Consider the following 12,150-nt stretch of genomic DNA (forward strand, 5'->3'; position numbering starts at 1 on the left):
CGATTTATCAAGCTAACCTCCTCTGATGCAGCACCGTCTACCACCCCGCAGCGCAATTACACTCACATTCTAACATGAACAGCTTAGTTTATGTGACTATGGATACCATTTTGAGGAAAGCAAGAGATTTCACAGCTAGTGTCGCGATCATACTTCATAAAATTCATACGCTTGAGATTTGTAGGGTCATGAATATATTTGTCCTCATATAGATCTATTTACTGTGGTGTATAAGTTGCGGAGTGTTTTTCCCCACTTATGTTATCTTGCGGCAGGGATTATGAGCACTCCAATCAATGAGCAGTCATACCACCGGAAGCGTACAAAGTCTGTCCGGTAATCCAAGTACCACTAGAGACCAAAAACGAAACGATTGGTGCAATGTCTTCAATCTTGGTTAATCTATGGTCAAAAGCGGCGGATTTGTAGAATTCGACTGCCTCAGGCTGTTCCTGAGCATAGAAAAATGGAGTGTCCATAGGACCTGGAGCAATACAGTTGACTGAGATCCGCTTATCAATGAGCTCCTTGGATGCACTCTTGCTGTAATATTCGACGGCGCTTTTAGTTCCCTGGTACACCGCGTAGAATGGCGTATAAGCGGCCAACAAGGAGGTGACCAGCGAAATTATGCTACCGCCGGGGCTGACGTGCTTGGCGGCCTGGGCAATGAAGAAAAAGGCAATCTTGTTGTTGACGAGGTCCATTTCGTCGAATTCCTTCTCAGTTACTTCCGCGATGGGTTTTTTGAGGACTTTGCCCACATTATTGACGGCAACGTCGATTGAACCGAATTTGGCTTTCGCTGCTTCGAAAAGCTTTGCAACGTTTTCTGCGGACCCCAAGTTGCCCTGGTATAGCTCGACCTTCACGCCATATTTGCTCGAAAGTTCTTGAGCGAGACTTTTCTCATCTCCTTGCACCGAATTGTAGTGCAAGAACAAGTTTGCCTTATGTTTAGAAGCAAGCTCTATGGCAGTCAGTTTGCCAAGGTTTTTGGTACCACCAGTAATAAGAGCAGTTTTTCCCTCCAAAGACATGATTCGATTTGTAGTTTGCTATACTGATATGCTTAATCAGTAGTTGAGTTGTTAAACATTTAAAGTTTGGAGACACCCTTTATATAGTTTCCAGGGCGGCATGGAGCACCCTTTCTGTTACCCTGCTCTCCGTATAAGGACCGGAGTGCTTTGCTGGAAGCCCTTATAAATTCCACCTAAGGGCCGAAATTAGCTTTCAAAACCCGCAATTAACCTTAGAGCCGGAAATTAGCCGAAATGAACCTTAACACGCCAAGACGACCGTCGAAAGACCTAAACACTCTCGAAGAACACTTGGTCAATAGCGACTGAAGATGTGGGTAGCCGAATGCAGAGATTGCTAGAAGTTGATACTTTTTGGTAACAATGGTTTTTCAAAGTGGCGTTGTCCGTGAAAGCTGTTGAAATTCGCGGCATGTTGGTCAAATTTCCTACCGGTTTAAGGAACAGTGTACTTGATAATAAAGAGATGGAATTCGTTAAATGGGAAATCCATCTACTTCATGTCTTTCTTCGCCGTGTATTCACCGACGTTCCCTTTGTCGATAAAACTTTTTAACCGAGCAACAGCCATATCAAGACAGTTAGACGAAAAGGCTAAATGGATTTACAGCTCGTTTCGTTAAGCTATTCCGGGAAGAACCTCTGTGGTAAAATCCAGGGCCTTTGAGAGCCAAAGTAACTGGCTTACTGCAGTATAGCAACGTGTTATGCAAAGACCACAAGATTTTGAGACTCCAGAAGTGGTGTCCAGTGGACTTTCTAAATTGTTTTTGGATGAAGAGCAAGAACGATCGCATGCGGGAAGTGATATAAAGCGCGTACTGCTAGTCTGTCATACGCCATGAAACGAAATAAAGTGGGCTCGTCGTGGGATTAGAGGATTGAAGTTTAGGAGTTTTTTAAGCCGCAGTTTCGAGGTGGAAGACCGGATGCACTTATAATGCGTCTGCACTGCACAACGACTACACAATTTTTACTCAAAAATCACCACACTCTTCGCACTGTCTTCACATGTCAAAGCTTCCCTTTTCTTGGCAACGTTCTCACACACGGCTTCATGCACCACGTGTCTCTATTGGCAGCGCAGGGACTCCCCTGCATCTGAAAATAAGATTGAGATCCCGGTAGGTGAAGACCAAGATCTGAACAACACCCGCAGTAACTCAGCAATTAAGCTTATTTCAAAGCTTCGGCTGAACACCACAGTTGAACATGCTAAATCGTGGTGGAATTCCAGCAATCGTTTTCTTAGTTTTATACGCGGTGCTCTTTTCCTGGGTCACTGTACTCCTAGTCACCAAGCGAGTGTCGTGGAAATCTCGCTACACTAGCATCTTTATTCATACACTTTTGAGACTGGCCGCCCAGATTTGTGGAATTGGGTATGCAGTGGCCGGCGTGGAGCACTACAAGTGGCTCATTGCGTATTTTGTGTTTGGAGCGGAGGGCTACTTCAGTCTTGTATGGTGCGTATTCCGGTTTTTGATTGCTTTTCAAAATGACTTACTGGGCGAATCTTGGATAGAGCCCAAACGCAAGGGGAAAACGCTTCGCGAATTTTACAGGGTTTCCGCTGCATATCCTATTTTGTATTTCCATTACAGTCTGGCTGCTGCCAATGCTCTGATCATTGTGGGCTCCGTGCAGGGAGTCAACTCGCACTCCACAGATCAGGCCTCCAAACAAATTAACAGTGGACGTATCTTGCGAGACGTTGGAACCGCGCTTTTCATCGCTTGGGTTGTGGTTTTTGCCGTCTTCTGTGCCCGCACGTATCCGTTGGTTCAAAACCGCAACCAGATGCATTTTTTGCACATCCTGAGCTTCACGGTATTACCACTTTTGATTCGAGGCATCTACGGGATACTGGCATCGGAAATCAACCAGTGGAACTACGGTTTGCCGCAGAGCTACGACGACCAGGGTTTGAAACCGGGTCCGCTTACTGCGGAGTACGTTTTGGGCACGTCTATGGAATGGACTACCTGTCTACTGCTGTTGTGCACGGGTCTTTTGTCGTGGTCCAACGACGAGCATGTGCATAATACGGGCGATTCTGAGGACGGGAGATTGAAGCTAGAGAGAGTAGACAGGGTCTAGGCATTTTGCCTAGTGTAAATTTCAAGCTTCCATATTACCCGCTATATACGAGCTCCGAAAGGACAATAATGCCATAGGCTTTGAAGCTGCTCATACAACAATTCTTTCTATATCGCAATCAGGACGTATATGAGATTTGAAGGAATTTCAGGGCGGAGGAGCCTTCGTAGTTCGCTGGACTTGCAGCATGCTAGATGTTTTCAATTGACCAGTCAATGATTAGTTGATTAACTTCATTCAAGATGCGAGCAGCAAGGATTGGAGGCTAATGGGAAAAGTCTTGAGCATCATGGAGATCGGATTTGCAATGATTTGTTTTTGCGTTAGGAATACTAGGTTTGCAAACTTGGATATTCAACAAATTTCATGCGGTATAGGACATTGTGAACCAGAGGTGGCAAAGCACACAATTGGATTTGCTTAAACCCTTTCAACCCAGAAGCGCAGGCAATTATAGCTTTAAACTTTTTCAAATTGACATGATGTATTATATTCCTAGTTAATTCTACAGCTGATCGGTGCTCATCAGTCATGTAAAAGACCACAGGTAATTTTTGACGCTGTCACTAATTGTAAAAGGTATCTAGGCGGAAAAACAAGAAGAACGTTAAACACATTGTTGTCGTCTGTAAAATATTGAGTGCCTAGCTCAACAATTTGTTACACATAAAACGGATCATGTTTTATCGCGTTTGCCTCACATTGCAAGGCAACACATGTTAGGCCAGCCTGTTTACAGATGAAAAGTTGACATTTGAAAGACTCTGCACCATTAAATGGTGATACTCATCTCGTTGCTACCAGTTCACTTCATGTCAAAAATTTTGAGCGTGTTGAAGAGTTCGAGATGCCGGGTTTCTAAGATTGAGCCGAATTCGAAAAATTGAAAGGTGGACATGCGTTTAACTTTTTTTAATGCGTCAGATACATTCGGCCCTTGGAAGTAAGATGTGCGCAGAATGAGCTTCTTTTTAATGACATTAGCTAAGTTAGACGGATTGATGAGTCGGCTAGCTACACATTTGAGCTCATGAATTTATTGTTTTGAAGACCTGGGCGCGTTTTTAATTAAATCAAAATGATGAAATCACCGTCGTCAAACATAAATGTGACTTTGTTTATATATATATATTCAGGATTCATTATCTTAATGTCACTTTTCGAATAGCGCAGGGTGTTTAGTTGTTAACAGTCGATTTGCACTTCCCTATTACTATCAGCTTTCGAAGATGCTTGTGATGTGATTTCCCTCTCGTCATCAGAGAGCTCTTCAGTTGTCTTAATCGCAAATGGATCCACTTTTGCCGATTTGAATTTTCGCGCTGAGACACCAAGCCTAAAGAGCTCGCTTATCTCGCTGAAAGTTTTGCCTGCTGTTTCTGGGAGATCTACGATTGCCCATGCTAACGTAGCAAAACAAAGACCACCCCAAAAGAACCCTGCCTTGGCCCCCCAATTCCATTTTTGGGAGTTCAACTGATACAAGATCAACACCATAGCTACCATTGACACAACGTTATAGGTGTTACGCGCAAGAATGATTGTCTTAGTTCTGAGACGGGAAGATGGTACTTCGGACACAAGACAAAAAACCACCGGTGCAATGCCCACATTATAAAAGAACGCCACGACCATAAGGAGCGCACCGCTCGCCATTTTTGATTGATCAGTGTCCATGCACCCCAAGCCACCAATGACAAAGTACATGATGCCTTGAAACAATAGCCCAACTGCATATAGTTCAAATCGCCCAAAGCGCTTTGAAAGCCACCAGGACAGAAATGTTGCAGCAATACCCATACAGTATTGAATAATGCTGAATGTGAACGACATATCGAGACTAACGCCAGCTTTTTCGTAAAAATATGTTGAATATCCCAGAAGTCCAGCTCCGCAAGTGGTCTGCCCCGCCCAGGCAAGACAGGCTATTCTGGTTCTTCTCCGATTAACCTTATCTCTAATGCAATCCATGTAACTTCCTTCGGAATCTGACAGTTTCTGTTCCTTCTCAATGGTGAGTCTGATCTTTTCGAGTTCCTTGATGATCATAACTTCTTTTTCTATCCCTTTGCCGCTCAATGTTCTCTCAAGCGATCTTTTCGCTGCGTCCATCTGGCCCTTCTTCACTAACCACCATGGGGATTCGGGTGCCAAAAATATACCTACCATGAGAGGAACTGGCCATATCCATTGCAGTGCAAATGGCAACTTGTAACCAAGTTCTGAGTGTAAATATTTGTTTTGAGAGTTTTTCATGATGCCAGCGGCAAAAACCTGACCGAACAACCAGCAGAGGTTGGAGTACGTGGTCAAATAGTATCTCAGGGCCAGAGGACAGATTTCAGAGGCATATGTTACTGTCAAACCTTGGAAACAACCCCAGGGCATGCCACAAAGAGCTTGGCCAACAGCGATCATTCCCAGACTTTTGCAGAAAAACAGGATGAACGTGAACATAGCCAGAGAAAACAAGGCGAAAATCATGGTGTACCGATTACCCATATAGTTCGCAAGAGGTCCGGTGAGTTGCAAGCCCACGATTTCACCCGCCATGTAACACAAGGACAATCCAACCTGCCATGACGCTGACACATCCCAAACTCCAGCTGAATCTTGGGAACCGAATTTTTCCTTGAATACGGGCAGGGCAAAGAAAGAGCCAAGAATGGCCGTGTCGTAGCCTTCCATGACCAACGTTGTGGAGACTAGCAACGACCATGCTGCCGCTTTGGGGTACGTTTTCAGCGCCTTAAGGAGAGGCATTGTTCTCTCGTTGTCATCGGCTTCTTTAGCGTCCCTGGTTGCATTTACGAGTTCTGCAACCTGGTTGTCTCTTTCATCGTCATCGCCGGGGCCACTTGTTTCGGGTGCGTGTTCCATATGGTAGAGTTCAATACCACTTGCACCTTTTTTTGATTTATCCATGGTCATGGAATGCATACTTGCCGCCGTATGGTCCCATCCCGCCTCATTGTCGTGGGATGAGCTACCGTTCGTATGTTTGTCTCTGAAAGAAAGGAGATTTTTCATGATTGTAAGCGTAGGAGGGTCCTGGGTGATTCAAAATGGTTTCCTTGAGTCTTGGTATTGCTGATTCAAAAGGTTACCTTGAGTCTTAGTTTCCCTGAGTCTTGTGTTCCTCGAGTCTTGGTACTCTAATATTTCAGGCGCTGGGAACTGAAATCCTGGTTTCCCCGTATCAACTTTTGCTCGCTTATGTAGAGAAACAAAAAATTAACAAACACTCCCAACGCGCACAACTCCTTGGCGCAACAATTAACTCCGGGGGCTAAACAGCACCCTTTCCAAGCCTAACACAACGTGTCTATCCGTCACCCCACATCCAAGCATACCACAGTGGTTCGTGATTCTTTAGCTATGCGGTATTGCGAAAGAAACCAACGAAAGCGAGTCTTCTGATGAAATCCGCGCTTCCAGCAGCTGTGCACAAGCCAAGCTCATTATAGTATGGACGAGAACCACGTCATTTGTGTTCTCGTTCCTCGAGACACAATAGGTGCATATTTCCTTTTCCTCGAGAAACAAGAGGTGCATGCAAGAAGGCGGGTGACGCGTGGAAGTGGAAACGGCTAAGTTACTACTTACGGCGAATGTTATCAAGACTGATCTCTCTAAAAGGAGATCAAGGGCCACGAAAAAGACTACCCTTGTTGAAACAAACAAACCCCAACTGAACGTGCTATTATTGTCGAAGGGTGCAATCATGTAACAAACTTATATGGATGTCATGGATGTTCGGAAGTCCTAGACTTGGCAATTGTATCCGGTCCCCACAAGGATTTTTTGGTATAAAAATCCGGGGTAGATAGGGTCTTTTTCAAGTGTATCCGAACTACTCATTGGTGATTCTCAACAGGTAAATACAGATTACTGTGGAATTGAACGAACATACAGGGTCATTTAAAATTGGCATCAAATTATGACTATCATTGAGCACCCAGAAACAAAGCCTGAATGGTGGAAAGAAGCTACTATTTACCAAATCTACCCAGCAAGTTTCAAAGACAGCAACAACGATGGATGGGGAGACTTGAAGGGTATCACGTCGAAATTGGGATATTTGAAAAAATTGGGAGTTGACGCCATTTGGGTGTGTCCATTCTACGATTCGCCTCAGCAGGACATGGGCTATGACATTTCAAACTACGAAAAAGTCTGGCCGACCTACGGAACTAACGAGGACTGTTTCGAGCTGATCAACAAAACGCACGAACTGGGAATGAAGTTTATCACCGATTTGGTCATCAATCACTGCTCCACCGAGCACGAATGGTTCAAAGAGAGTCGGTCCTCCAAGACCAACCCGAAGCGGGACTGGTTTTTCTGGAGGCCTCCTAAGGGCTACGACAGTGAGGGACGTCCAATCCCGCCCAACAACTGGAGATCGTTCTTTGGGGGGTCTGCGTGGAGTTTTGACAACGAAACCAACGAGTTTTTCTTGCGCCTGTTCGCCTCAGAGCAGCCCGATCTCAACTGGGACAATGACGACTGCAGAAAGGCAATCTACGAAAGTGCAGTCGGGTACTGGCTCGACCAAGGCGTTGACGGGTTCAGAATCGACACCGCAGGCCTGTACTCGAAACGTCCGGGTCTACCAGACTCTCCCATTTTTAACGACCAGAACGAGTTCCAGCACCCAAATTGGGGCTCTCACAACGGTGCTAGAATCCACGAATTTCACCAAGAGTTGCGTCGCTTTATTGATGACAGAGTCAAGGATGGTAGAGAAATTATGACAGTGGGTGAGGTCGCTCATGGGAACGATAATGCTTTATATACCAGTGCTGCTAGACGTGAAATGAGCGAGGTTTTCGGATTTGCACATGTGGATATTGGATCAAGCCCCCATTTCCGGTATGAAACCGTGCCATTTACGCTGAAGGAGTTCAAACAAGCCGTTGCTGAGAGTTTTGAGTTTGTCAACGGCACGGACACATGGTCAACGATTTATCTCGAAAATCACGATCAACCCCGCAGCATCACAAGATTTGGCAGCGACTCACCCAAATACCGTAACTTGTCCGGAAAGCTCTTGGCTTTGTTTCAAGGTTCATTGACAGGAACGTTGTATGTGTACCAAGGACAAGAGCTAGGACAAATCAATCTGAAAGACTGGCCAATCGAGAAATTCGAGGACGTTGATGTCAGAACCAACTACGAGATAATCTCGAAGAAGTATGGCAAGGAGTCGGAGCAGATCAAGTCCTTCTTGCGTGGGATTGATCTATTGTCAAGAGATCATTCTAGATCTCCCATGCCGTGGTCTTCAGAGAGCCCCAACGCGGGATTCTGTGGTGCCGAGACCGAGCCATGGTTTTTTTTGAATGAAAGTTACGAACAAGGAATCAATGCAGCAGACGAGGAATCAAACCCTGATTCTGTTCTCCATTTCTGGAGAAAAGTCTTGGCAACGAGGAAAAAGCATAAAAATGTCATGGTATATGGATACGATTTTGAATACATTGACTTGGATAATGACAAGCTCATTAGCTTCACCAAGAAGTTCGAAGACAAAAAGTTGTTTGCCGCGTTGAACTTCAGTGACGAAGAGATCAAGTTTAACCTCCCGGAAGGAGCTTTATCCTCAACCCTCATTTTGGGTAATTATGATGAAATAGACCAGTCATCCCGGGTCCTGCAACCATGGGAAGGAAGACTATATTACGTTGATTAGACCGTCCCAAGTTTTGCGAAGCAAAGATAGACCAGCTTTGCCACGAGATACATAAGAAATAGACAATTATGACAAGACAAGGTATTACCGATGAAAAGTGGTGGAGTAGTTTGACGTAGTAGGCGAGATATACCCAAACCTCGCAGTGGCTCGATTTCATATAAGTCGGTGTAACTTCTCCTTTATTCTGCTATTTACGTTAGGTGACGAGTGCGACCTAAATTTGTTAGTATAGGATATGGAAGTGGTCATCTTCAAGATCTGAAAGTTTCGATTACAACATCGCCTCGAACAGGTAGACGACTTGCTCATCGAACACCCTTGCTGACCCAAGTAGCTAGAAGATGGGCGGTCAAATTTCCATGGTCTATTACAGATATCAGACTGGTTGACTTTCTATAGTGGATGTCGATAGTAAAGGAACGTAGACAATTTGGAGAGCTAGCAAGAGCTATCCGAAGCCCAAGTGTAACTGGACGTTAAGAATGTGTTGAGAAGCGGGAAGGCATGCCACTTGAAGAAAATTCGTTTCAAAATCTTTCAATAATCTATCTTCTACGAAACCCCCATCAGACATCACAGTCGTCCTTCCTCCTACCACTCGAAACTTGAGTGATGAGTTTGGTTTGCTTTTAGTTGTTATCTTTCAAGGACAGATTTCAGGAACGACCCGGCAGTTGATTTAACAGATATAAAAAGACCTAGGTGCTTCTTTTGTTACCAATCTCTGGCTCTGGTATTCTACATAAAAGTTAAAGTTATTCTTCAGACTTCGATGGCTAGGAATGGCTGTTTTGGACCCGTCACTCTCTTACAACAATACAAGAGCAGCAGCAGCCAATAGGGCTCCCTTGGAAACCAGAACTTCCACACCCTGGTTATCGGTAAAGATACTCAAAGACGCTGTGGAACCAGTGTGGGAAGAAGAAGATTGAAGAGACACAGAAGCTCCAGAACCGGTGGACTTGCTCGTGGAAGCTGAACCAACGACAGCAGCCTCAGTAGAAGTGGTAGTTTGCTTTGATGGTGATACAGTGGAGGCGGCACTGGATGCAACACTGGATGCAGCATTGGACCCACCGTTAGATCCTCCCCGTGCTAACCAAGTTGAGTACGGAACCAAGAGAGGCGCTATTTTGGAGTTCGTATTGGACGCGGCATATTGCTCAGTCAAAGGACAAAATGTGGTGTACGTGGTAGAAATTCCAGTGATCGTTGTGACACCAGTGGTGACAGGAGTTTCTGTACACTTGTTGTCCGAGCAAGAGGTAATGGTCACAACAGCGGTAGAAGGATTGTGTTTCACCACTGTGGTATCAGTTCCATTAGCCCTGTATCCGGCCCATACGGAACGCGCTGAAATGACTTGAGCAGCTATAACAGAAGGATTTACCTTTGCAGCAGCTGATGGGGATGCAACTGGGGAAGCATTGGCAATTCCGGCGGGGTTAGAACCTGAAATCGAGGCTGCGGATGAAGAACCCACGGGTGAAGAGCCTGAGCCAGAGCCAGCTGGCGCAGAGGCAACTGGTGCAGAGGCAACTGGTGCAGAGGCGGCTGGTGCAGAGGCAACTGGTGCAGAGGCGGCTGGTGCAGAACCAGAGGCAGAACCAGATCCAGAGTTAGAGCCAGCTGGCGCGGAGGCAACTGGCGCGGAGGCAACTGGCGCGGAGCTAGCTGGTGCAGAGGCAGAACCAGAACCAGAACCAGAACCAGAGCCGGAACCCGAAGAACCAGAATCTGAACCCGAGTCAGAACCGGAGCCAGTGCTTGGCGTATTGTCAGTGCCATCGGGTCCGCAAATATCCGGTACATAGCATTTGGCTTTCAGACCAGCACAAGCGCTTTTCCCGGTTTCACCAATATTCCAGACACTCATATCAGCGCCGGATGCAACAACACCGGTAGTCTGGCCATCAGCTCCGACAGTTCCGTACGATAATCCAGCAATGCTTGCGATCTCCTCCAAATTACTCTCCAAATCCGCCAACTGGTCGGGGTAGTAGGTCAAAACGCTTGCAAATCCTTCAGGTGTAGTGCAGACAATTCCTACACCGTATCGAGAAGCAACGTTTACAAACGTCGAATCCCAGTTATCAGCGATTAGCAGTGCATTGCCTGAGAATTCAACTGTCAAGACATCCAGTTCCCCGGTACCTGACATTTTTCGATGAGTTTTTGGAAATTTTGGCCTATCAACAAGAGATGTTTACCTTGACACCTGTACAAGAACCGAGCTATGTTCGCATTTGGACCCCCACTTTATATGGCGATTGGAGGTCAAACACCCCCAATCGGGCCTGGATAGAACCGGTTTTAGCGGACGGTCAGAGATCGTGTTCAAGACTACCATGTCCTCCGTTCTATCTAAAAAAAGACGCGCCCACTCAATCGTGTGCAAATGAAGAAATTGGGATTGAACAAACCGACACAGGTCCCACGTCCACTTTGCATATTTCAACTCTCAAAGTGTACACAAATGACACCCAAATGGCTTGTTTTCAGAGTGAGATACCCCGCCAACTGCGCATCCGCGAGATTTTCAACAAAGTCATGCACAACTCGTCCTATTTGTCTTTAGAAAGCTTACTGCACATGCATTTTCCATGTCTCGAGGATTATGCACGTATGCAGAAATGTTCCTTCCATTAGATCTTGGCTGCAGCAATTATGCATATCGGATATGCGAGGTCAAATTTACGGTCAAAAAAAGCTCTTGGACTCAATCATGCAATTTTCAAGCTAGACATACCCACAAAGGCTTCTTGGCTATGGGCCTGGCAATCCCGGTGGACAAAAAAGGATACAAGGAAGATACGTAAAGAAGGGAATAACATGCTGCACAACGTTTTTGTCTAGGTAATTGGGTGCGTCGGATCTTACCTTGCAGGATAAGTTATCATCAGTACTACTACTGCAATATCCATCTGTTAACAAACACGTTTTTGAGCTATGGCCCGCGGTTGTCGGGGTTTCAACGGAAGAAAACTTGTGCAAAGCTGGTGCGGTTCTTGTTGTTGAATATTGAGTAACTTCACGTGTGCATTGGGCGTCCATGATTCGTATTTTCGACGTCCTCTCGCCGAATGGATTGCACTCTCGAGAACGGCAATCTCCGATTATCCCGCTGGAGAAATTGATGTTGTTGAACGTGCTTGTGTGCGTTGGGGTTTCCAGGTAGAGAAAGCCTGCACGTAGTCTAGTGACAGGGGCTTGAGATGAGGTCGTGGCAGGGAGCTAAGGAACACTTACCTGCTCAAGATGAAGTCGTGACAAGAGGGGGGGAATGATTACTTACCTTCTTAAAACGGA

At 45.7% G+C, this 12,150-nt stretch overlaps 5 protein-coding genes across 5 annotated transcripts; 2 read left to right on the top strand and 3 right to left on the bottom strand.

Moving 5' to 3' along the window:
- Positions 1-293: 293 nt before the first annotated feature.
- Positions 294-1,040, bottom strand: LALA0_S01e19108g (LALA0S01e19108g1_1; the record flags this gene model as incomplete). The annotated part of the gene is made up of 1 exon (XM_022774993.1): positions 294-1,040. One exon carries the CDS (start codon positions 1,038-1,040, stop codon positions 294-296), a length of 747 nt encoding a protein of 248 aa, XP_022627034.1.
- A 1,215-nt stretch (positions 1,041-2,255) lies between these two features.
- Positions 2,256-3,143, top strand: LALA0_S01e19130g (LALA0S01e19130g1_1; the record flags this gene model as incomplete). Its single annotated transcript, XM_022774994.1, has 1 exon — positions 2,256-3,143. The coding sequence occupies one exon, from the start codon at positions 2,256-2,258 to the stop codon at positions 3,141-3,143; it is 888 nt and encodes a 295-aa protein (XP_022627035.1).
- A 1,185-nt stretch (positions 3,144-4,328) lies between these two features.
- On the bottom strand, positions 4,329-6,173 carry LALA0_S01e19152g (LALA0S01e19152g1_1; the record flags this gene model as incomplete). The annotated part of the gene is made up of 1 exon (XM_022774995.1): positions 4,329-6,173. One exon carries the CDS (start codon positions 6,171-6,173, stop codon positions 4,329-4,331), a length of 1,845 nt encoding a protein of 614 aa, XP_022627036.1.
- Positions 6,174-7,083: 910 nt separating this feature from the next.
- On the top strand, positions 7,084-8,838 carry LALA0_S01e19174g (LALA0S01e19174g1_1; the record flags this gene model as incomplete). Its single annotated transcript, XM_022774996.1, has 1 exon — positions 7,084-8,838. One exon carries the CDS (start codon positions 7,084-7,086, stop codon positions 8,836-8,838), a length of 1,755 nt encoding a protein of 584 aa, XP_022627037.1.
- An 811-nt stretch (positions 8,839-9,649) lies between these two features.
- LALA0_S01e19196g (LALA0S01e19196g1_1) lies at positions 9,650-11,002 on the bottom strand (the record flags this gene model as incomplete). Its single annotated transcript, XM_022774997.1, has 1 exon — positions 9,650-11,002. One exon carries the CDS (start codon positions 11,000-11,002, stop codon positions 9,650-9,652), a length of 1,353 nt encoding a protein of 450 aa, XP_022627038.1.
- Between the last annotated feature and the right edge of the window lie 1,148 nt (positions 11,003-12,150).

This window comes from Lachancea lanzarotensis, scaffold LALA0S01 (assembly GCF_000938715.1).
Source record: "Lachancea lanzarotensis genome assembly LALA0, scaffold LALA0S01, whole genome shotgun sequence".
Classification (NCBI taxonomy): domain Eukaryota; kingdom Fungi; phylum Ascomycota; class Saccharomycetes; order Saccharomycetales; family Saccharomycetaceae; genus Lachancea; species Lachancea lanzarotensis.